The 22,524-nt window shown below is 39.6% G+C and overlaps 3 protein-coding genes across 5 annotated transcripts; 2 read left to right on the top strand and 1 right to left on the bottom strand.

The window, feature by feature from the left end:
- The first annotated feature begins 771 nt into the window (after positions 1-771).
- On the top strand, positions 772-4,029 carry LOC130696810 (ecdysteroid-phosphate phosphatase-like). Of its 3 annotated transcripts, none has more exons than XM_057519918.2 (9): positions 772-882; positions 949-1,208; positions 1,263-1,503; positions 1,564-1,756; positions 1,825-2,136; positions 2,201-2,270; positions 2,328-2,686; positions 2,745-3,218; positions 3,311-4,029. In XM_057519918.2, exons 2-9 carry the CDS (start codon positions 1,102-1,104, stop codon positions 3,595-3,597), a joined length of 2,043 nt encoding a protein of 680 aa, XP_057375901.1. In that variant the 5' UTR covers positions 772-882; positions 949-1,101; the 3' UTR covers positions 3,598-4,029. The 3 variants fall into 3 exon arrangements, with proteins under 3 accessions (XP_057375901.1, XP_057375902.1, XP_059351394.1); XM_057519919.1 differs by having other exon boundaries at positions 791-868; XM_059495411.1 differs by having other exon boundaries at positions 801-1,208.
- Positions 4,030-10,441: 6,412 nt separating this feature from the next.
- Positions 10,442-18,427, bottom strand: LOC130696726 (cAMP-dependent protein kinase catalytic subunit 3-like). Its single transcript, XM_057519826.2, has 8 exons — positions 17,893-18,427; positions 14,297-14,465; positions 14,024-14,133; positions 12,844-12,997; positions 12,319-12,410; positions 11,688-11,869; positions 11,530-11,607; positions 10,442-11,415 (listed from the first exon to the last, which is right to left on the bottom strand). The coding sequence occupies exons 1-8, from the start codon at positions 18,026-18,028 to the stop codon at positions 11,290-11,292; spliced, it is 1,047 nt and encodes a 348-aa protein (XP_057375809.1). The 5' UTR covers positions 18,029-18,427; the 3' UTR covers positions 10,442-11,289.
- A 703-nt stretch (positions 18,428-19,130) lies between these two features.
- Positions 19,131-22,440, top strand: LOC130696725 (all-trans-retinol 13,14-reductase-like). The gene is made up of 11 exons (XM_057519825.2): positions 19,131-19,419; positions 19,499-19,564; positions 19,622-19,834; positions 19,894-20,189; positions 20,250-20,370; positions 20,439-20,639; positions 20,776-20,966; positions 21,033-21,150; positions 21,212-21,372; positions 21,460-21,610; positions 21,728-22,440. Exons 1-11 carry the CDS (start codon positions 19,212-19,214, stop codon positions 21,898-21,900), a joined length of 1,899 nt encoding a protein of 632 aa, XP_057375808.1. The 5' UTR covers positions 19,131-19,211; the 3' UTR covers positions 21,901-22,440.
- The last annotated feature ends 84 nt before the right edge of the window (positions 22,441-22,524 follow it).

A 22,524-nucleotide genomic window follows, 5' to 3' on the forward strand; every position in this document is an offset into this window, starting at 1 on the left:
GAAATCTGTTTTCTCGGCAATGTATATGTTCTCTGTTGGCGTGAATATCCACCACCTCTTCTTGCTGGAGGTCCACCATCTCCTCTACGATCTCCACCACGGTCCCCACCAAACCCATTACTTCTTCTTTTGCCTGTTGACATTTCCACCTTCACTCTGGCACCACACAAACATCTACATGGACAACAGAAAATTAGGTAGATTATTTATCTGTTTTTATTGCATTAACACATAAAACAATCTACTCACACTCCATCCAAACCACGTACAGCATCCTCCGCATCTCTTGCATCTTCAAATTCAATAAAGGCAAAACCAGGAGGATTTCTTGCTACCCAGACATTCCTCAGAGTGCCATATTTGCTGAATGCCTCTTCAATCTCCCCCCTGGCCGCGTTAGAGCCTGAGTTGCCAACGTAAACCTTGCAACGCGGGTCCCAGCCTTGATGGCGGGACGACATGGCAGGTGCTTTGGTGGCAAAGGACGATCGAACAAGCAGATGCAACCGAGGTGGTTTAGGTTTGATTAAATTGGGTTAGTTATCACGAAAAAAATTGGGAATCATAACAGTCTATTACCTGATGTATTACAAATATATATGGGCGAAACAATATGGTTTGGCTGTCAAATGCAAAGAAACACGGCCTATGTCCAAGAGGAGCGGAGACGCGTCTAGCCGGTTGTTTCCAATTACTTGAAGTAGACAACCATCTTACAATTGAGCAGTAGCAATTTGGTGTTGCCAGATATAACCTAAAGCGCAGTGAGGTAATTTGGCAACCGCGAAAGAGGAGTTAAAAAAAAAATAACAGTACGAAGGAAAGATAATGTCATATGCATTTTAAAGAGTAGAAGAAAATTCTTACGGTTCGTGAAACATTGTAAAGTTCTTTATAATAATGTTTCAGTTTATTGGCATGTTGGACCTACATTTTTATTTATTATAGACTACAGTGCCACATGTTATCGTCAACTGTTTAGCCATGTTCGACTACGTTTAGGAGGAGTAATCCAGAAAATTGTTGTACCTTGGACTTCAAATTCTTATCTGTGATTCATATGCGTTTCCGTCCAAGCCGAAAGTTTTTGTCGTGAGAGACATGGCTGAACTTCCACCCAGAAAGAATGCAACTCCAACGAAGCTCACAAAGTTGTTGATCTCTCCTCTGAAGGTTCTACTGCAGATGGGTTTTCCGAAACACAGAGCGTAAGTTGCAAACAGCAATACTATGAAAATCATGCTAACATTCTGGATCTTCAGGGAGAAAGCCCTTGCTGCTACTGGCTATAGAAATGTTCAGCTAGCCTCAGATTGGTTGCTGGCCCACGTAAATGACCCCATCTTAGATGACCTACAGCCAAGAGAATATCTCCTTTACCTATGCCCATCTGGTTTTCTGCAAAGTCAGCTGCAGGAATTTTGGGCCAGATCGGCAGAAGAATGTGGCAGAAATGGCGCCCATGAGTTCCTACCCCACGTCACTCTAGTTCCCCCCTTCAAGGTACCAAGTATAGTGTTTCGTTGCTTTAGCTTTCATGCTCAAGGTTAATTTTTATATTAGGTACCTGATAGTGCTGTTCCCAGCATTGTGAACCTCCTGGAAAGGATTGCTGAGAATGAAAATCAACCTATTCCTGAATTAAGGCTAGAAACTAATATTTCACAAAACTTTATGGGTTTCTTCCTCAATCAAGATTCAGCTGAAGTCATTAAAACCGTGGCGTCCCGATTTGCCAGAGAGTTAGCTCAAATAAGTATATACTGTCATGAAGTGTCTTGTATAACCAATTGTGTCACTAACTTTAACGTTGTCTTTCCTTAGACATTGCAGCAGAGGCCCACACACAAGCCCTGCACCTGACATTGGCTTACAATTTTCCTTCTGGTCAATACAGTGCACTAGAATATCTAGTAAGAAATATAAACCCCAACACCGACGCTTCCCACTGGCAACTACGTCTGTATTCCAGAGATATCCGCCTGTCCGGAAAGAAGGTGTACAAGGTCATCTTCCCGCACGTTCCACGGGAAACTGACGAGTTGGAATTGCTTCTAGGCGATTTCGTTTATGTCGATCCCGAAGCGTGTAATAATTCCATAGACGGATGGATTGAAGGCATCTCTTGGCTTACGGGTAATGCTGAAAAAATCATTTTGTGTTTTATTTGATTTGAATTCAGTGCTAATCCTTCACTCAGGTTGTTCGGGTGTCCTGCCAAAAAACTACGTGGAAAAAACAGCCGAATCAGACGCCTGGACCCTACACAAGTATGAAATGACAGTTAATAGTAGTGTTGGTTTCTTGACAAAGTTTTCCCTATTTAGGAGCGTAGAACTGAATCCATCCGCTGACGAACTGGACGAAATAGACGGCGTATCAGCATCGAGTGATCAAGCCCTCCGGTTGTTGAATCAAATGTCACCGGAATTGGGCTCCAACAAAGACACAAATTCGCATAGGGATCAGCCAACTAGCACAAAAGTAGTGGCTGTTCGGCCAACAGAGCTTTCCAAATGTACAGAAAACTATGCCAATTTCAATTTGGACATGGCTGGATTGTCTCTCGTGGTAGAACGACCTCTAGCCTTCAAACAAGGACCACGGCGATTGTTTATAGTGCGCCATGGCCAAAGGATCGACTTCACATTTGATTCATGGATACCCTACTGCTTCGATGAAACGGGTAAAACGCAGTGTACTTCACCACTGGCATTAAACTAATTTTTCATTCTTGAAACAAGGAAAGTACGTTCGAAAGGATTTGAATATGCCATTGAGCGTTCCCAAGCGACAAGGATCACCCGAATCTTTCATCAAGGATTCCCCGCTAACTATGTTGGGTGAAACGCATGCTGGACTTTTGGGCCAGGCTTTACGTGCGGTTGACGGATCCAACAGGATTCAGCACGTCTACTGCTCGCCATCTCTTCGCTCTTTACAGACGTGTCAGAATATTCTGAAAGGTCTGGAGATTGAGCACTCTGTACCCATTTGTTTGGAACCAGGGTTGTTCGAATGGTTGGGCTGGTACCAAGATTCCATGCCTCAGTTTCTGACTCCATCAGAGATGCTCGATGCCGGTTTTCGTCTGCGTGAGAATCATCAGTATTTTATTGACTTTAGTGCGCTTTCCGATCGGCGTGAGTCAGCCGAACAGTATTATATGCGCTCCCACTACGTCACTCAGTGCGCTCTTCGCTGCACGGAGCATATCGGTAAAATTAAATAGATAAACCAACGGACCATGGTTTTTTTTCCGAAATCCGTTAAATAGTAAATTACATTTTGCCTTTATCTTATCTCTCAGGTGGAGACGTCCTTCTGATAGGACATGCGTCAACGTTGGATGCATGTTCGCGACAACTGGTGGGGGGATTACCGCGATCCGCCCAAGAGCTATCCCAAATCGTCGATCGGATCCCGTACTGCAGTTTGGCTGCCGTCCAGCAATGTCTTCCAGAAGAGTCTTCGCTTGATGATTCACCCGACGAAACTGGCAGTCATAAAATCAAATGGAAATTGATTGAACCGCCTGTCCCTCCTATGACGTATTTACGCAATTTGCGTTTTGATTGGCAAACTTTACTTCCCTAACGGTGCGCCTTCGTCGCAACATATTCAACAGAAGCATCAGAACTCAACGGCACCAGTATATTTGCAGTTTTATTGCCAGGTAGTATGCAAACATTCCTTAATCGAGTTCGAAAGTGTGCATGTTTTTTAAAGAAAACAACCCCAACGAAATACTTTCCTTTTGACATACCAAATAGTACGCGAATCTTTGTTATTCAAAGCCGCGTTTTTCCAAGTCTTTATTGAAGAAAGAAACCCTTTTTTTTTTGTTTGCCTAATGGGTTTACTTTCTTAGCTGCCTTTCTTGTTTTTATCGTGTTGGTACAGCAAATGTCGACCTGTACGAAACATGGAAGTGTATGACACGGAACTGTTGAATCATCCGTCGTCTTTTACAAGCTTTAATTTACTCCTAAGTGCAAGCCATGGAATAATACATATTGTAGATTGTAATTGCGCAGTGACTGCTTTAAAAAGTTAAATTAAGGGAAGAGATGACTCTCCAGTTCCGAGTTTTAAAAATTTGCCAAAGAAAAAAAAGAAGTATCGATAAATTTGAATCTTTTGCCTTTCATGGCGGACTGCACACGCTCGCATGACTGGGCAAGAATCCTATCGAGCGCGAGTTTATCGGCAACATTTGAAAGACAAGCAAGGCCGCTCCTTGTGAGCGTATGGACATTCTTCAGATAAGGTTTCTTTACTGAATTGATGAACTATCACTAACTCTAAGGCGTTTTATTTATTTTTTTTTCTCTGTCGCTAAATTCGTTTTGATCCTCTTCTTCTCGGTCACTTGTCTTTCTTCTTTCACTTCTTTTGAAATTGAGGAAGCCTCATAGTACTCTGGCTGGGTCACGCGGACTCGAGAGTGTCAAAACTGAACTGCGCATCGCTGACCAATTACCTGAATGGTTCCGTTAGAACGAGTGCCTTAACAAAGAGACACGGTCTCTGCATAGGGGAAATGTCGGTTGCACAATATTAAGTTTATTATAATTAGGTAAATAAGCCCTAGAGGGAATGCTTTTGAATGGCTGGTCAATTTGCGCCGACGCGCTAGAGATAGCCAGTTTCGTTTTAAAATATTCTAGCTCAAAGCCATCTGCAAATTACTCATAAATGAGTACCACCTATAGAAGCTCGCCTTATCTACATCTGAAATCTGTTTCCTCGGCAATGTATATGTTCTCTGTTGCTGTGGAAAACTCACGCCACATGTTATGGATAAAAGGACCGTCATGTAGGTCAACAAAGTTCTTTGGATATCTCTCCTCTTTTCCTTCTTTTTTTTTTTTTGCCCGTACTTGTCTATCGTCTTTCACCACTAGTTGTGTTTTTTGTGTCCCAACTTTGGAAATGGCCAAAACTTTTGGCTGGACATTTTGATTATCTGCTGTACATGTCAAGTGAAAGAGCCCCCGTAAAGTGCGCGGTTGATTATAGCGCGTCAACTGCGCGCACACATACACACATCATAGATGCCATATAAGAATAAGGGAGGAACAATGGCCTATGTGACGGACATTTATATCCAAAGCAACAAAATGCGCTGCTTCACCTTCATTGGAGCGAAACGAGTAAAAATATTGCCAAAATAAAAATTCGCTTTTGGAAATCAGATGACTATCATCCGCACAAAGTCGAATGTATTCCTCTGGAATTCTCTCTTCTTTTTTTAAATTTTAAATTGCAGAGTTTTAAGAGAAAACCAATTGCGCTGACTTTGGTTTTTAACTCGATGAGGTCGTCTTTAAATAAGTGCGAGTCATTCTTTGACAGGAAAAGGAGTGCCCGTGTGTGTGAATAAGATGTGCAGATCACCGCCCTGTCGCTGGCACTTTCGAGTTGATTAAGAATTTTATACCGAAATCTCAATAACGCCGCTATCGGCTGAAAGAATGTAAATACATTGAACGTATAAAATACGACGCTGTGGCTATCAAACGAGCCTTCGTACATCAGTTGCTGCATATAAAAACGGAGGCGATCAAAACTTGATGGGAAAACTCTTTTTATTCATTCTCATCCGCATCTTCTTTTGATAACCTTGAATAATACGTAAGATTCAAATCAATGAAACACAACTCTGTTTGAACTCTTAGTGGCGCTATTAAAGTCAAGCTATTCAACCTAATTTATTCTTCATTTAGAAGAGAAAAAAAAACACAAAGCTGGGCGGTCGAAATTCCCAGCTACGGCAAAACTGGACAATAAAAAAAAAGTGTGCTAACAGGTGGTAGAAATGAATGGCGATGACTTTTTTGCCTGGCGTTATACTTCCATAAAAACCCAAAAGAAGTTCATTACACGTATGTAGTACAAAAACTCAAGTTTTATCCCTTTTAGTCTTACTGGAGGGTCTATATGGGTCATTATTCTGTGATGTAATATCGTGGGGATATTTTTGATTTGATCAGAAAATGCCCCAGGCGATACACCGAAGAGAACAATCGGTGACGTCATGATTTCGTTTATTTGAAACTCTGCATCATTAATGGAAAACTAATATTTTATTCAGAATCAGCGTTTAAATTTGGTTACAACAGGTTAAGTTTCATCACCTCCTAAAATGAAAATTTCAAGCTGAGGGGTTGAAAAATAAGCCCCGACAAAATAATAAGCCTGACTTTTTCATGATTTATTTATTTATTTCAAAAACATAGATGTGACTATTTAAATAGATGATTTAGGTTTGTAAGTCAATGTGGATCATCGAAATAAACTGCCTTCACATGCAACTTGTAGTTTTTGAGTTATTCAAATTCATCAACGAGGTTACGCCAACACCACTTTGATTGCGTTTTATTAAAAAAATTGATACGTGAGGGGAAAACTAATAGTGTATTCGTAATCAGCGTTCGATATTGAGTATAGTGGGTGAGTTTTATCAAATTCTAATAGATGAAATTTTTAGCCGATTTTGACAAAAGTGGGAAGGCCTTCCCATTTTTTCATTTTTGGCCAAATTTGGCTTACAATGCATGATTCCGATGCAGAATGGAATGCTAATCACGAAAATCAAGTTTATTTTTTAATTGGCCTTATAGTTTTTGAATTATACGGAAAAAATGACCGTGGGAAAATTGCCTCAAAAACTTGCAAAAAGTGACACTCTTTGAAATTAGTTGAAAATCACAAGATATACTCAAAATCGAATGCTAAGTCCGGGAAAATTGTTATTTTTTACATAAAGCCAATCGTTTTCGAAATATACTGAATATTTGATGTACTGCTATTGTAGCATACTGGCACGCTGGTGCGTACTGGCGTGCCAGCCCGACAAAATAAGCCCGACTTCCTGTTTTTTACGGTTAATTCAAAAAGTAGGGGCCTAATGTAAAAATATACCCCATTTTCGGGATCAGCGATCAATTTCGCATCGGAATAATGTATTTTTAATGAAATCTAGGATTTGACGAAAATTGAAAAAGTGGGAAGGCTATATAGCCTTCCCACTTTTGTCAAAATCTGAAAAAATTGAAATGTCTCGGAATGTGATGAAAATCACACAATACAACCCAATTTTAACGCTGATTCAGAGAAAGCCAATTGTTTTTTTTCCACGTAAGCCGTTTTTGAAATATTCGTTATTTAAAGATAAAGTCGGGCTTATTTTTTTTGTCGGGCTTAAAAACCCAACTTAACTGTTTTTTACGTTTTATTCAAAAACTATGTGTCCCACGAAAAAATAACCCTCATATTCGTGATGCCCGTTCAATTCTGCGTCGAACCCATGCATTTAAAGCCAAATCTAAAATTTTGCCAAAATTGAAAAAGTGAGAAGGCTATAGCCTTCCCACTTTTGTCAAAATCGGTCAAAAACAAAATCTCTTGGAATTCGATGAAACTCACACAATATAATGAAAATTGAACGCTGATTTCGATTCAGCAATTAGTTTTTTCTCTAACCCAGCCGTTTTGAAAATAAAAGAAAACAAAGGGCTATTGGTGACACTTTTTTTGCGCCATAGCGTACTGGCGCGCTAGCATTTCAAATATTCGACATATTTAAAAAACTATTGTCTTTATGAAAAAAAGAACAATTTTCCCGGAATCAGCATATAATTTTGAATATATTCTGTGATTTTCACCCAATTCCAATGAGTGTCACTTTTTGCAGGTTTTGGGGGCAATTTTCCCACGGTCATTTTTTCCGTTTAATTCAAAAACTATAAGACCAATTGAAAAATCAACTTCATTTCCGTGATTAGCATTCGATTCTGCATCGAAATAATGTATTTTGAACCAAATTTGAAATGAAAAAAAAAATTTGTACAAAAAGTCGGGCTTAAAAAGTCGGTCTTAACATTGGTTTGTTCCGATTTTTTTTCTGAAGCCTAAATGTAGCAAACTATACGTGATCTAAATTTCAAATCAAACGAGGATCACGAATATCGAATTCATTTCCACGTTATTGCCTCATTTTTTAAAGGAAACGCAATTAAGTGGTTTGTAGCGCAACCACCTTGAATCAAATAACTCAAACCTGTAAATCCCACTTCATGAAAAAAAAGAAAATACTTGGAAAAATTGAACATAAAAAAGAGAAAATAAGCTCAGAGAACAAAGGAGAGAAAAAAATAGGTAAATGATGGCAATTTAGCGCTGACGGCAACTCTTTGGAAGCTGATCATTTACATTTAAGATTACATCAAAGTGCAATTCAAAAACGCTCAAGGATTAAATGTAATCTAAAGGTAGCCTTGGAAAAGATCATCGTTGGAGATGAGCAACAGCAAAAAAAACCTGTTTGTCGAGTTATTATCTTTAAAGAACTAACACTACTTTATTTTTAGGGTAAGTTAAAATTACGATAATGATGGAAAAGCCAACAGATGGCGTTAAACGTATTTAAATCCGCTATTTACGGCCTTTCCCCATTAAAAATACTCCCGTTTCGTACTGAAAAAAAAAAAAAAAACTACTTTGTATTACCTCATTTTTGTTACTTTCTCGCATAATTAAGCGCTTGAGGTTACATTCCTTCTCTGTTTTTATTTCCAAGAAGACTCAGCTATTGATGTTTTCGTCTTGTTAAGATTTATTACCAATTAACGACAAAGTCCTTGATCACAATTAACAAAACAAAGGTACGATTTATGCAAAACTTGATGCGAATTAACAATTTCGTGCTGATTTTTTGTTCAACATTCACTGACACAAAAATACGCACAAGCGACTGGAATGTTTCAAGAACTTCTTGGTTCGTCTAGCAAAGAAATTGCGCATCAAAATCGGGTCCCGCCCGAATCCCAGGGTTCTTGCGCGTGTTGGCCGACAAGGCTGACCGGTCCGTTACGCTACATCAGCCAACGACCGCTTGTGACGTATTCCTGTTTTCAAACATATTTAACTTTCAGTGTAAAAATAATCGTTTAGATTTAAAATAATAGGCCGTTAACTGTTAAGCTAATAAGCCAAATAAAGCGATACTAAACGTACATAAATGAACACAGGGAAAAATGCATCAGAATGACGCCCACATTTTTCCTGGTATTTTATAAATACTTATGGCCAGTTATCAACAGCTAACTCCATAGTAATTTTTCAAATTCCACTCTTTTTCTCTCTCTTTCTTAATGATATGTTTTGTAATACTTGTTGGCCTTGGTACAAATTGGCTGTTTTATTCCATTCCGGGAACGATGATGACAAACGTTTTTTCATTGCGAAATCAGTAAAAAAAAAAAAAAAAACAATGCTTACCTTCGTTTTTCATGGAACGTCCATTCCAGTAAAGCGTCAATCACGTTTCAATTGAAGACCTTAAAAGCGAAAAATGATGAAGTTCCGCGTATGCGAAATAGAACGTGTGGGTGGAGGGATGCGAGCTCGTGACTGGACTGCTGCAGGTAAAATACCCGAAAGCGATTAGAGGGCAAGGCTAAGCAGCACGCGTCAAATATCTTCAAGAAATATATATATATATATATACAGTAGAGAAAATGTTATTGTAAGAACATGATTTCCTGCTTGCGTCCCTGTGTCGGCGAAGATATCGATAAATAGCAAATTTCCTGCTCACGACCAATAAAAACTATGGCCATACGACGTTGAACAGCTGTTTTTTTTTGTTTTTTTTCAAACTACGTCCAGGCAATATTTTTTAAAATATACATTTTTCTGGATACGATTTCAACAATTAGATACGGAATCAGCGAGAAGCCAACAGCCGCTTAATAAAGTCGATAAAAAAGACTTTTTTTTTTTTGGTAAATCATTTGCCGTTTTGGAGAATCGGGAATAAAAACGAAACAACAAAACAGTGCTGCGTTTCTTTCAGTTCGGACCTCTTGACCTGTAAAGCCGAAGGGAGGGCCGTGAAAAATGGCGTGAATCGTGTAATATATATGCCATCACTATATCCTTCAGGAAAATATATAAAAAAATAAAATTTCCTTTTATTTTTTTTTTTAAAGAGCCTGATTTATCGTTTTCCTAATATTATTTAAGTGGGCCCCAGTTAGTCTCGTTTGGATGTCCAGCGGACTTTTTCTTTTTTTCCAGTAGAGACACAACAATTTTCTACTTCTCTGTTGGATATTTTTGGTGACTTGTGTCTTCGTTCATCATCTCCCAACGGGGGGAAGTGCATTATCACTTTGAGATCAAGGACGTTGCACGGGGGTAGCAAGCGCTCCCGTTTGATTTATAACGACATTTTGATATAGCGGCCTCTGGTACATCGCATAAAATACTCTTGCAGCAGTAGTAATTAAAAAGCAAAAAAAAAAAAAAAATCTGAATAATAAAGAAATAAAAATTCAAAAGGACTGGCATTTTCTTTATTATACGCCCGTGCGGGAAAGAGAATTATTGTATCACGTTTGTGCGCGTGAATGAATCGCTTTTGCTTTCGAAATTCATTCATTATTCGTTGTATTTCAGCGCTCTTGCAAGCACGCATCGTTGTCACGTTGTAAAATACAAAGACAATTCACGAGACAATTGTTTGTTTTTTTTTCAACGGAAAAGAGGGTTCTTGTATAAAAAAAAAAAACTGTTTACAAACACACAAAGGAAGCTCATCTCCAAGACACGGCCATGTTGTTGCTCCTACCTCTCCAAATATCGTTTTTTTTTTAATACATTGATTTCAAAAAGCCCGATAAACAATAAGATGAATTAGAATGAAAACGTGGAACTATCGTCACTTGTTTGTTTGTTTTTCGCTACAATTTTCATCGAGGAAATCGTTTGAAATGACGTCACTCAAAAGGCAAAGGAAGGAAAAATAGAATTTTCTTCCTTCTCCATTTCAGCGTGTTTCTTCGGCCGTGACAAACAAATGACCGGTTTGACTCTTAAATCACCTTTTTAAAACGTAACGCACGTACGCACACACACACACACACAAAAACGGGTGGCATATGATACACTACAACACAATGGAGAGACGCTTAATTTTTTTTTACAGATCTTAGACATTGTTGTCAAAAATAGGCAAGTCTTTTTCAAAAAACTTGTCGAACGCATCTAAATAATTCACGAAGTCCAAAGAGAAAAAAAAAAATCAATGACATGAAGCCAAACGACTTTTTCGCGCTAAAAATAGAAAATAATGATAAATAAAATTTAAAAAAAGAGCTGCGCCATTTTTTATGTACAGTAAAAAAAAAAAAAATGTTTTAGAGAAAGAAAAATGTTAAATTGAAAATTCATTGTTATGCGTGTGTGTGTGTGTGTGTGGGGTCCGGTACCACATGACAGTTAGAAGCTGTCAAAGAGTTTGTAATCCTTTTCGGTGACGCAAGGTGTTCGCTGCCAATCCGCTTCGGGGTATTCGTCAAAATTGCACGTGTCACCGTCGTAGCTGACTTTGGGCACGATGGGCGGCTTTAACATTCACGCACACACACACAAACATAGACGCGCGCGCGCAAAAAAAAAAAAAAGAATTTGAAAATCATTTTTGTTTAAAGATGACATGCGACGTTTTTTATTTTTTACCTTAAGTTTCCGGTAGAAAACGTCATCCCAGTCGAGTCCTTTGAACCACCGGTGGCGTTTGACATCGTCCGCTCCATTCTGACGTCATTGCCAATATTTATTGATTTTTTAAAATCACATCTTTCATTAAATGAAAAGAAACAAAGAACAAAACTCACTTTCATGTTGCCGAGACGTTTAGTACGATCCTGTACCAGGAGTTTCTTGACCAAATCTTTGGCGATGGGGTCCATATGTCTGGGCCAGTCGATCTTGCCGGCCAGAATCTTTTCGTAGATGCCGAACGGATTGTCGTCGAAGAAGGGCGGATAGCCGGCCAGCATTTCGTAGATGAGTATCCCTTTTGAGTTTCAATTATTTTTTGATTATCAATTGAATTGAAACGGCATTTTTCTTATGACATTTTTTTTTTTTTTCAATCAAAGGAGCGCGAGAAAAATCATAAAAGAAAAATGCTAAATTGCCGACAACATAAAACGCGGAAAAAAAGAAAAAAAAATGTTTCAAGGAAAATTTTATGACGGAAATGAAAATAGGCGATTCCATTTAAGGAATGAAATGGCCGACAAACGACATGAGACAATGTCACTTCAAAAAGGCTTTCCCTTTTATTTCGCTTGGCCAAAAGAAATGGAAATCACGTACAAGTCAAATTGGCTCATTATGATGCAAAAAAAAAATCGTGACCTAACCTTCGACGCATGGCCCAAAGGGAAGAAGAGAATCCCGAACATTTGCACAATAAATTCAAAAAAAAAAAGAAGGAAAACGGATGGTTGCATACTTTACCTAGTGCCCACCAGTCGACGGCTTTGTTGTGGCCTTTGGATTGAATGATCTCCGGCGCCAGATATTCGGGAGTCCCGCACAAGGTCCAAGTCCTTCGACAACAACAACAACAACAACAAAAATATCTTTTTTTATGCTAAACGTACAAAAAAAACGACCTGTTTACAATTTTTTTTTTTTTTTGCGTTTTCTTTCAAGATCGTGCGATTTTTTCGTGGGTGCACGACCGCAACGTTCCTCCTCTCTCTCCTCAAAGATGATCATTACACATTTTTAATTTAATGTTTTGTACTGAACGAACCAGCCGACCAGCCGTGTTATCATTTTCGTGCCCTCGCACAAGCCCTTGAGGGCCAAATGAAACGTGGCCAAAACTGTTCGGTTCTCAGTCCCGCGTGTGAACTGGGGAGGAAAAACAGTTCCAAGGGGACAATTACACACAGCGTGTGTGTGTGTGTGTGTGTCTTTGTTTTTTTGTTTTTTTGTTTTTTTTTAAATGGCCAGTCTATCCGTAGAGGTACTTACCTGTCGGTGAGTTTCTTGGCGAAGCCGAAATCCGTGATTTTCAAGTGTCCGTCTCGGTCCAGCAAGAGATTCTCCGGTTTCAAGTCGCGGTAGACGACGTTCTGTGTGTGCAGGTAGTCCAGGGCGCAGACAATCTCGCACGTGTAGAAATTACCTTTTGGGTGTTTCGTTAGCAAACCAAAGGAGGATAAAATATTAAACGACTTTATTCGAATGAATCGTGAAACGCCGCTAACGAACAGTGACGAATCTGTTTGCTATTGAATGTCTGCCTCCCCCCTCCATATTGATCGCAAGTACGTTGGAAATTCAACGAGTTGTGCCAACAGGATTTGGACATAAATCGGTGGGGCATTTAATGGTTTCCCAAATACAAATAGGGGGACCCGAGATATTAAAAAAAAAAAAAAAAAAAAAAAGTGCAGGGCATATCTGTGGGCGCAAGTCCACGTCCTTTTACGGGGAAATCGAGAAGCGTGTGTTCCAGATGCTATCACAAAAGCAACTGACGCTTGTATGAACACGTCTAAGAATCAGCAATCGTAAACCAAAACAGAAAAAAACAAAAGTCGGCGATACGTCATCGCCAACACGTCATTATGTATGCAAAAAAAATGAAGAAAAGGGGGTGATAAAGCCGTTCCTTTTTATCCGCCACCTTTTAGACAGAAACGCAAACATTTGCCCGCGTGTCAACAATTTCCTCGTTTTCTTTCAAATAGGAAACGAGAAACTAAAAAGAAATGAAACATTTTCATTCTATGCAAATGTTGGAAAAAGAAAAAGGTTCTTTGGTCCGTTCTCGTCTGCGTCGGCAGTAGTCCACCCCCTCCTTTTTTTCTTTATTTATTCACGATGGACGATAAATATGGACGTTCTCTCTCTCTCTCTCTCTCTCTATAGGGTCCCGCATTATAAACAAATGTATACAATTTCTTTCTTTTTTTCTTCTTCAACCGAAAAACAAAACAAAAACCTATTCGTGAAATCTATCGATTACAGTCGTCGTAAATTCTTATTCCATCATATTTTTTTTTTCCCCTTCCTTTTTTATCTGATAAAACGTAATAATATTTGTGGTATCGTCATCATCATCAATCGATAAACCATTCCAATGACTTGTAAAAAAAGAAAACAAATATGAAACGAAGTATTTTTTTTTTTTTTTTTGTTTGCGTACCTGTGGAACTGCTGAAACGTCCGGCGTTGCGCAGGTATGAAAAGAGTTCACCACCGCAGACGTAGTCGAACAGCATGTAGAGAAACGATTGGTCGTGATGCGTCCACACCCTGGGTCAATAGAGGAAATTTGAATCAACATCTGTATTGGTTCAAGTGGGATCCACACTATTTTTTATTTTTTTTTTACTCCTTCTTTTAATTAATTTATGCAAATAAAACACACACAAAAAAAAAAAAAGGTGGAGAAAAAACTGGTGGAACTGTGACGTACATGTTGACGATGAAGGGATGATTCACGCTGAGCAGGATGTTTTTTTCGTTCTGAACGTGCTGGACTTGTTTGAGTCGAATGACGTCGGCGATGGCCAAAATTTTCAGCGCCCAGTATTCGCGCGTACTCTTTTCGCGGCAGAGGACGACCCGACCGAACGTCCCAGTTCCTGTCAAATAAATATCACATTTTTCTTTTTAAATGAAAAAAGAAATTTCAATTCTGTAATTGGGTCAGGGGGTATTCTAAGAAGAGGCTTGACGTCTAATCATTCCCCGAGATGTAAATGAGTCCATTTCCGCAGCATCTGTGCCGTTTGTGTCCATTTTTACTCTCTTTCTCAAGACAAAAAATAAAAATGTAGTTCACGCGCACAACCTATTTTGTCTGGTTATCGTTAAAACTTCCTGCATCTAATAATATAACGTCGCCGACGTCGTTTTTCTTTTTCCAAAAACTGTTGAGTGCGCCGTAACGGCTTCACCTGTGACCATTTCTTTTGTACTGGAAAGAAAAAAAAAAGCTGTTTTCATTCTCTCAAGGATTCGTGCATTACAATGACTAATTCCAGACAGACGAGGATCACATTTCCCTTTTTTTTCCGTGGACCTTGGCTTTTTTTTTCTGTTTCTTGAATGAGAAAACGAAAATAAAAATGCGTTTTTACAGGTCCTTGGATAAACTGGGGGGGAGACAGAAAAAACATGCCGGAAATATGTTTGTTTTTTTTCTTAGAACAAAAACAAATCGTTTAAAAACAGATGAGTCTAATGAGGTCGCACAAGTTGCGACGAGATGGCAGGGAGGTCAAACCAAATACGGGGGTCCATCTACTACAACAATTGCTCTTCAAATTTTGCTAATGGCACAAGGAACAATCGGCTCAAACTGTTGAGAGGACAATCATTCCATTTTAATTTTTTAAAGGTGAGATTTTCAAAATAAGACTGTTCACCTTCGGGGCTACCTTGCCTTCCATTAATAAACATTAAAAAAAAAAGAAAAACGATGGCAAGAAGAAAACAACACGTCGACACCTTCCAATTTATTTTCTCTCTCGTTGAGAAGAGAAAAAGAAAATTGAAGTTTTTGCAGTTGTAGACCAAGCGTTCGACTCTCAGAGGGACGTCGTCGACGAAGGACTCCTCCATCATCCGGCAAACGCTTCAGTAAGTTTCGTTCGTTCAGTTGGCCGTGATGGCTTATTTTTATCTTTCTTTCTTTTTTTTTTTTTTTTGCCCCCCCCCCTCTATAAATATAGATGTGATTACCACCACAAACATCACCAAAAAAGAAAGAAAGAAGGAAGGATCTGTTGGTGCCACCACCGCAGCCGGGGTCTCATCAGTCATGGCGTTACCCCCCTTTTTTTTTCTCTTTTTGTGATAAAAAAAAACAAACAAAACTTGTGCGTCGCCTCCAAAACTCTCACAACTCAACGGAGCGAAAAGCCGGAAGTGTCTGAACGATTCGACCTATTCCATCATTCCGCACTTCTAGCATCGCCCCACCCTGTGGAATCATGGCGGTGCTATCGATTAAAAGAAGAAAATGTTTTCCAGTTTTTTTATTTTTTTTTTTAATGAAATTTTTAAGTCTCCACCCTGAAAATTGAAAACAAAAAAATGAGCTATCCAAAATTAGGTAAAAGTAGAGAGAAAAAAAAAGGCCCATTTGGGAGTGGTTAAATAAATCCGATATCACGTCGTTCTTTCCGGGTTTTTTTAAGTTTGTGTTTGCTCTTGGCTGTCCATGTCTGTTTTTAGTGAAGAAGAAAAAAAAACATGTTTATTTTTAGTTTCTCTTTTTTTTTTTTTCATTTCAAAAGTTGAGACACGCGCCCGCTTCTGTCTGAACGATAAATGGCAATTTTAAAGAGAAGGGTCCTAATATTTTTTTTTTTTTTTTTTTTTTTTTCAAACTGGTCTTCCACGCAGACAATCTGATGAAGAAAATAAAAAAAAAAAAAACACTTTGGGATTGCAGAGATACGAACAAAACAAAAAAAAAGTAGAGAGAACAAGAAAAAGCTTGGGGCAAGGTGACATTCATCTATGGGTAAAAAGGCAAACTGATCGTGTTGTCCGATTACTTGATCCGACGTAAAGACAAGTCGCAATACATTTTCAAAAATCAAGGAAGACCAAAAAAAGGGGAAAAAAAAAAACAGCTGGATGGCAAATGGATGGAACCGACTGTCAATGAGTCACCACCACTCAACATCACGCCGGTAGCGCCACTCCCCACCCCACCAGCGTTGGGTGGTTGGATGCCCCCCCCCCTCTTTTTATCTTCTCAATTCATTGGATGGTAAGAGATAGATGAAATCAATCTTGAGCCACACAAATCCGACTGGACAATCATTCTAGTATCCGGTTAACGATCCTATCCATCTTCTTTTTCTTAGAGCTTCTACCATTTGACTACCTTACGATTACTAACCAAACACATACCAACGTGCCATTTCATATATTTTTTGAAGGAAAACAATTTCGCACCGATTATGCAAACACGTATGAGTTGTTTTCTTGTTTCGTTTTGGTTTTTTTTTTTTTTTTTTTTTTTTTGAAAGGGCCTGTCGTGATCAGATCGTGACACAATGCATCATTTCGTCTGCTCACTTTTCAATTTGGAAATGGAAAGGAAAAAAAAGTGGGACTCGTTCTTACTGAGCAGCCAACCGTGGAATGAAATGATACAACACTTGACATAAAAGATGACTAATCTTGTTTTTCTCGACATTTTGTTCCAAGACGACTTTGATTTCGTTTTCGCACGTGTCGTTGAATACACACACACACACACACACACACAAAGTTGCACACGTTGTTATTGTTTTCAGTTAGACGTGTGTGACAGTCAATCAAGGCAAATCGATTGTCAATTGTTTCTGAATCGCCGAGAGAAAAGCACACGTTTTCACGGCTCACTCATCATCCAGGCGCCTTCATTATCATAGTCAAGTAGATGCAAATGAGCAGAGCACGATCGTCTTTTTATCTTCACTACTTTTACGCGCCCTTTTTTGTTCAAAAAAATAAAAATATGAATGTCTTGTTACATTCACGAACGAGAAATTCCTAAGGCCTAAATCGAGAAATGTGGCAGAAACTACCCCGCTGTTTCTCCTCTTCTCCACCAGGGCCTTAAAAAATATATGTCGCCTTCTCGTGAACGAAAAAAAAAAAGGCTTTTTGTGTGTGCCGGAAGAAAACAAGTCTCACACGCAAGATTACAAGCTTGCATGTTGGCAATAAACTTGGCCCAAATTGTGTGTGTGTGTGCAGAGGAGATAGTGCGAAGAAAGTACTATATAATGAACGGCGCGATGGGCGAAAAAATGATTTATATCACACGGAATTTTCAATGGTAAAAGTCGCAGAGAGAATTAAAAAGTATACGACTCGTGTTACCAGACGCAGGGGGCAAAGAGAAAAAAAAAAGTTGGACCTTTTCCAAAAACTCTGTTTTTTTTTTTTTTTTTTTGTATGTGTGGGACCATACGATTCTTGTTTTTTGGCCATCGATCCAAGAAGCTTTCGTAACTCTATTGACTCGTTAAAAAGAAAAGAAAATGGGGTTGATTATATACGTACCAATGGTCTTGATCATTTCGAGATTGTCGAGGCTCTGACTGGGTGAAGCGGCGCCGTTGACGGTCGGTGGCGGCGGCGAATCTTTTGGCAAACCTAGACTGCCTTGTCTCCGTCGAGCCACTTTGGACGATGCCATTCTTCAATGATATTCTTTTTTCAATTGAGGGCGATATTGTTTTGCAATAATGATAACAATTTACAAATGGCGAAACGCGTTTAAGACGACATTACGTGTAGTCACTGTCCACTTTGAAGAGACAATACTCTATCATCGTGTCGTTCGCAATCCTCGTGTTGGCGATCGCAACAAACACTACCACCACTAAAAACACGCAACGAAATTCTTCACCAATGACCCATTTTTTTTTTTTTTGTTGTGCTTTTCTTTAGCGATTCTTCCGGCAGTTGGTCACGAAAACTTTTGAAACAACACAATTCAATGGTGGTGGTTCGTTTTCTTTCTTGTCTTGGTTTCACTCGCAAATTGAATACAGAGAGACGACGACACGATGTGTTGGACTGTCTACCAACGAGTCCCGCAATGTTCTAAAAACTTTGTGTCTGTGAGACTCGATGGGCCAGGAGGAGGGGGGAGAATAAAGACCCTATGTGCTATAGCAGCGCCAGTCCCAGACCCCCATCCCAACCACCCCCCCCCCCCTCCAAGGTTGCTGGCGCCCTCTGTTAGTTTGCCCAAAGGCGATTTTGGGTTCTTTTCTTTCGGTCGTGCATGCTTTTTTCTATCTCTCTCTCTTTCTTTTTATTTCTTCTTCTTCTTCTTCACCCTTCCATTCTTTTTTTTTTCTTTGGCTTGTGGCCTTTACAGTAATTCAAAGCCAAGTGCCGCTCATTTGGTTAGATGTGTACGTTCTTTTGTTTTTGTTTTTTTCTTTCTTCTGGGGGTCCCACAAATCCCGCAGACGGAGAGAAAGAAGAGAGTGTTTTCCTCTCGTCGTCAATGACAAATAGCTGCATAAGGCAGAAAATGTATGCGTGAGCTCGGAGATGTGCCTACCCGCACACGGCAGTCCCCTTCTACAGAGTTCCGTTGCCCTTCAGTTTTCGCGGACGATAATATTTCAACTTGTCAAATTTTGAACTTGAGAAAAAATACAACGCGATCGCCATCTAGCGATGGTTTAAAGTAAGAAACTCAGCCATCTAGTATTCCTGACAGGCAACCTCAATCAAAATAAAAATCCATGCCTTTAAATAATTTGGTGTTTTTCACTATCGCGGTATTAGTCACGCGTGATCAGCGACCGAATGAGCATTAGCTCAAAGGTTGTGTCCACTTGCTGAGAAATTATATAGTTACCATGCTGTTCAACGTGGCACCGCTTCTAGATGGCCGAAACCAGGCTGGAATAATCCTAGCCGTTTTCGTGGGCTATTACGTTAAGAGACGTTTCTTCACATCCAGAAAACGCTCTGGGAAATGGAAAGCTCCGTTTACCCAAGATTCAAGAACTCCACCAACTCCTTTGGTTACTGTGCAACAAACACGTGATGAAATTTTGAAAAAAGGTTTGATTCACATGTATTCTTACAATATCTTTTAAACTCCGTAACTATCTTCTGCCTTCTGTCATTCCTACTTTGACAGCTTTCACCAAGCAACTTGCTACTGAACAAAAATGGGATGCCATTGTAATAGGATCAGGAATTGGAGGTTAAATTAAATTTCTTTAAATCATAGAATAAATACAGATTTTTTTTTTGTTGGCAGGATTGTCCAGTGCAGCTATCCTCAGCAAAGCTGGTTTGAAAGTCTTGGTTCTTGAGAAACATGGCAAGTGTGGTGGAGCCTGCCACATCTTTAAGGCAGAAGGCTATGAATTTGATGTGGGTATTCATTACATTGGAAAAATTTCCGGTCCAACCCTGAATCACACTTTGTTGGATCAAATTAGTGATGGGCAAATCAAATGGGCTTCACTTGGTAAGCCTTTATTCTTAGAAATGAATCATTAAGATTTTTTATCTTGGTATCTTTTATAGACAACATCTTTGAGCGTGTGATCGTGGATGCGATGTCGCCAACGCAACGAGAGTACAACGTCACCTCCGGTCGAGGTGTTTGGAAACAACAATTGTTGGAGCAATTTCCTGAGGAACAAAAAGCAATTGATACATTCTTCTCAATGGTGGATAGAGTAAGCCGCCAAACCAAAGCGTGGATTATAGTTAAAGTCGTACCCATTTGGCTCGTTAATTTAATAAGCGTTCTGGGATTACCGCGCTTTTTGAGCGACTTTTTTTACTTTGGCAGCCGTACATTGAAAGATGTTGTTGAGGTATTTGGTAGAGCAATTCAATTGTTGTGAACTGGATTTTATTATATTGTAATGGTCTAGAGTTTGACCAAGAACAAGGATCTGCAACTATTGTTCGCCTACAGTTGGGGAACCTATGGTGAACTGCCCAGTCGTACCAGCTTCGCCCTGCAAGCGTTGTTGCATGCCCATTATGAAAACGGTATAAAGAAAAAACTTCAATAATTTAATAGTGAATGAATACTTTGTTTTTCTTCATTTTTCTCTTAGGGGCATCATATCCGGTTGGTGGAGCATCGGAAATACCGTACCGTATTGTTCCGGTCATCGAACGAGCGGGAGGACGAGTCCTCATGAAGGCTCCCGTCCGTCAGATTCTGACAGAAGGAAGCCGCGTGACTGGTGTTCGAGTAGGCAAGAAAGAGGACGATGCAGTCGATATCTACGCTCCTATCGTCATATCCGATGCAGGTAAGAGAGTCGAACCTGTAAATTATTTAAAAGCCAGACAAGTGGTTGTCATGGCAACACGGTAGCTCCCATCACAATGCAAACAATAAAGAAGCCGATAGCCAGATCGATTATCGAATTTTCGCTATTGATAAAGGTGTCCACAACACTTTGCTGAATCTACTGCCAGAAAACGTTGCCAAAACATCACCCAGCTGGCCGATAACGAAAACCATGAAACCGGGAATCGGCTGTTTGAGTGTCTTTATTGGACTTAAGGGCACCACCGAAGAATTGGGACTTAAAGCCCAAAATGCCTGGGTCTTTACTGGCTCTAGTGCCGAAGATGTACTTTTGATATATTATTTGCCGTTTCCAATGATTTCGAAACGTTCTTTTTTTTTCAAAAATTAGGAATTCAGTAAATTATGTGATAATCAGACCCCAGACGATGTGCTCTACAAACCGTATCCAATTCTTTTCATCGGTTTCCCATCTGCCAAAGACCCATCGTGGGAGAGCCGATATCCAGGTCTGAAAGAAATCGAACTGCCTGACGAATACTCGCTAATACGATTTAAATAATTTTATAGGTCGCAGTACAATCACAGTCGTTTCTTTTGCTCCGTATTCTTGGTTTGCCCAATGGTCGGATTTGACGGTTAAGAAGCGAGGCGATGAGTACAATGCTCTGAAAAACGCCATTGGTCAGCAGATCATCGATCAGATAACCCACCTCTACCCCGACCTTAAGGTGATTCATCATTTTCTTATTTGCGATTGTGTAAAAAAAAGAAAAAGGGACACGTCATCAGGGCTTTCTCGTTGTTCTTTTGCACAGGGTGCTATTGATTATTTCAGTGTCGGAACTCCAATTACGAACGAACATTATCTAAACGCCAAAGAAGGTGCCATTTATGGCCTGGAACATTGTGTTGAACGCTTCTCTCCCAAACAGGCTTCATTGTTGCGCCCAGAAACCGGCATCGAAGGTATAATGATGATGATCAGACTCGTGACATGTCGTCACCAACGCCCGTTCAATTGCTAACGTGCCGTATTTGGCGTGTCTATTTTTCTATCCAATTGTTTTGTTGTTTTCTATTCAGGGTTGTTTCTTTGCGGCCAAGATGTAATGTGTTCCGGATTCGTGCCTTCAATGATGAGCGGCCTTCTCTGTGCCAGCGCTGTGTTAAACACTAATCTTATGAATGACCTCGTTTTATTGCATAAGAAAGTAAAGGCCGCTACGCGTGAAAGCCAACGCAACAAGGCAGATTAAATCACGGTTTCACCTTCCGGTTGACTTGTTTTGATTTATCATTGTCGACCGTGAAATAACTCGCAATTTCGGTTTCAATTTCTGGCCAGTAATGTTGAAAATAATGCACATTCTGTGTTGTTTTTTATTTCAAATCCAGTCTTGTCCTAATTGTCCAGTACTTTGTGAGAATATAGTCCTTACCGCCCGTAGCTTATCTTAATGAAAACAGCCGAGTCATTTCAGTTTGTAATCATCGTCGACGCTCAAACTCATGTCCATGACCAAACTGGAATAAGGGCACCACACGGTAATTCATTCTTATCTCCATATCTGTTCTACTCAGCAGGTATGGCGCAAGCTTAGTAGGCTTAGAGTAGTTTATGATGCGTGGCTCTTTTTTGTGTGTTTACGACACGTACAAGTTAATTAGTAACGACCCGAAAAGGAGATCGTGCAACGAATTGATTAGACAGACATTTGCAAGTTACAACAGCAATGCTATTCGATAGATGTATCGAGGGAAAAGAAAAAAAAATACACTGAGAATGCTTAAACGTAGTAATTGTTTTGGCCAACTTGAAATTTACATTACAAATAATTGATGTTCAAATGCGAAAGATAACACACTTTTTCCTATCGTAT

This window comes from Daphnia carinata, chromosome 5, assembly GCF_022539665.2.
Source record: "Daphnia carinata strain CSIRO-1 chromosome 5, CSIRO_AGI_Dcar_HiC_V3, whole genome shotgun sequence".
Classification (NCBI taxonomy): domain Eukaryota; kingdom Metazoa; phylum Arthropoda; class Branchiopoda; order Diplostraca; family Daphniidae; genus Daphnia; species Daphnia carinata.

Bases quoted from the DNA above. Each gene is read 5' to 3' on its own strand.
- LOC130696810 (XM_057519918.2), top strand. From the start codon at position 1,102: ATGGCTGAACTTCCACCCAGAAAGAATGCAACTCCAACGAAGCTCACA. The intron at 2,687-2,744 runs GTAAAACGCAGT...TCTTGAAACAAG, and splicing joins CTACTGCTTCGATGAAACGG to GAAAGTACGTTCGAAAGGAT. The intron at 3,219-3,310 runs GTAAAATTAAAT...CTTATCTCTCAG, and splicing joins TCGCTGCACGGAGCATATCG to GTGGAGACGTCCTTCTGATA.
- LOC130696726 (XM_057519826.2), bottom strand. From the start codon at position 18,028: ATGGCATCGTCCAAAGTGGCTCGACGGAGACAAGGCAGTCTAGGTTTG. The intron at 14,466-17,892 runs GTACGTATATAA...TTTATTTGACAG, and splicing joins CGAAATGATCAAGACCATTG to GAACTGGGACGTTCGGTCGG. The intron at 12,411-12,843 runs GTAAGTACCTCT...TTGTTGTCGAAG, and splicing joins GCCAAGAAACTCACCGACAG to GACTTGGACCTTGTGCGGGA.
- LOC130696725 (XM_057519825.2), top strand. From the start codon at position 19,212: ATGCTGTTCAACGTGGCACCGCTTCTAGATGGCCGAAACCAGGCTGGA. The intron at 19,565-19,621 runs GTTAAATTAAAT...TTTTGTTGGCAG, and splicing joins AATAGGATCAGGAATTGGAG to GATTGTCCAGTGCAGCTATC. The intron at 21,151-21,211 runs GTCTGAAAGAAA...ATAATTTTATAG, and splicing joins GTGGGAGAGCCGATATCCAG to GTCGCAGTACAATCACAGTC.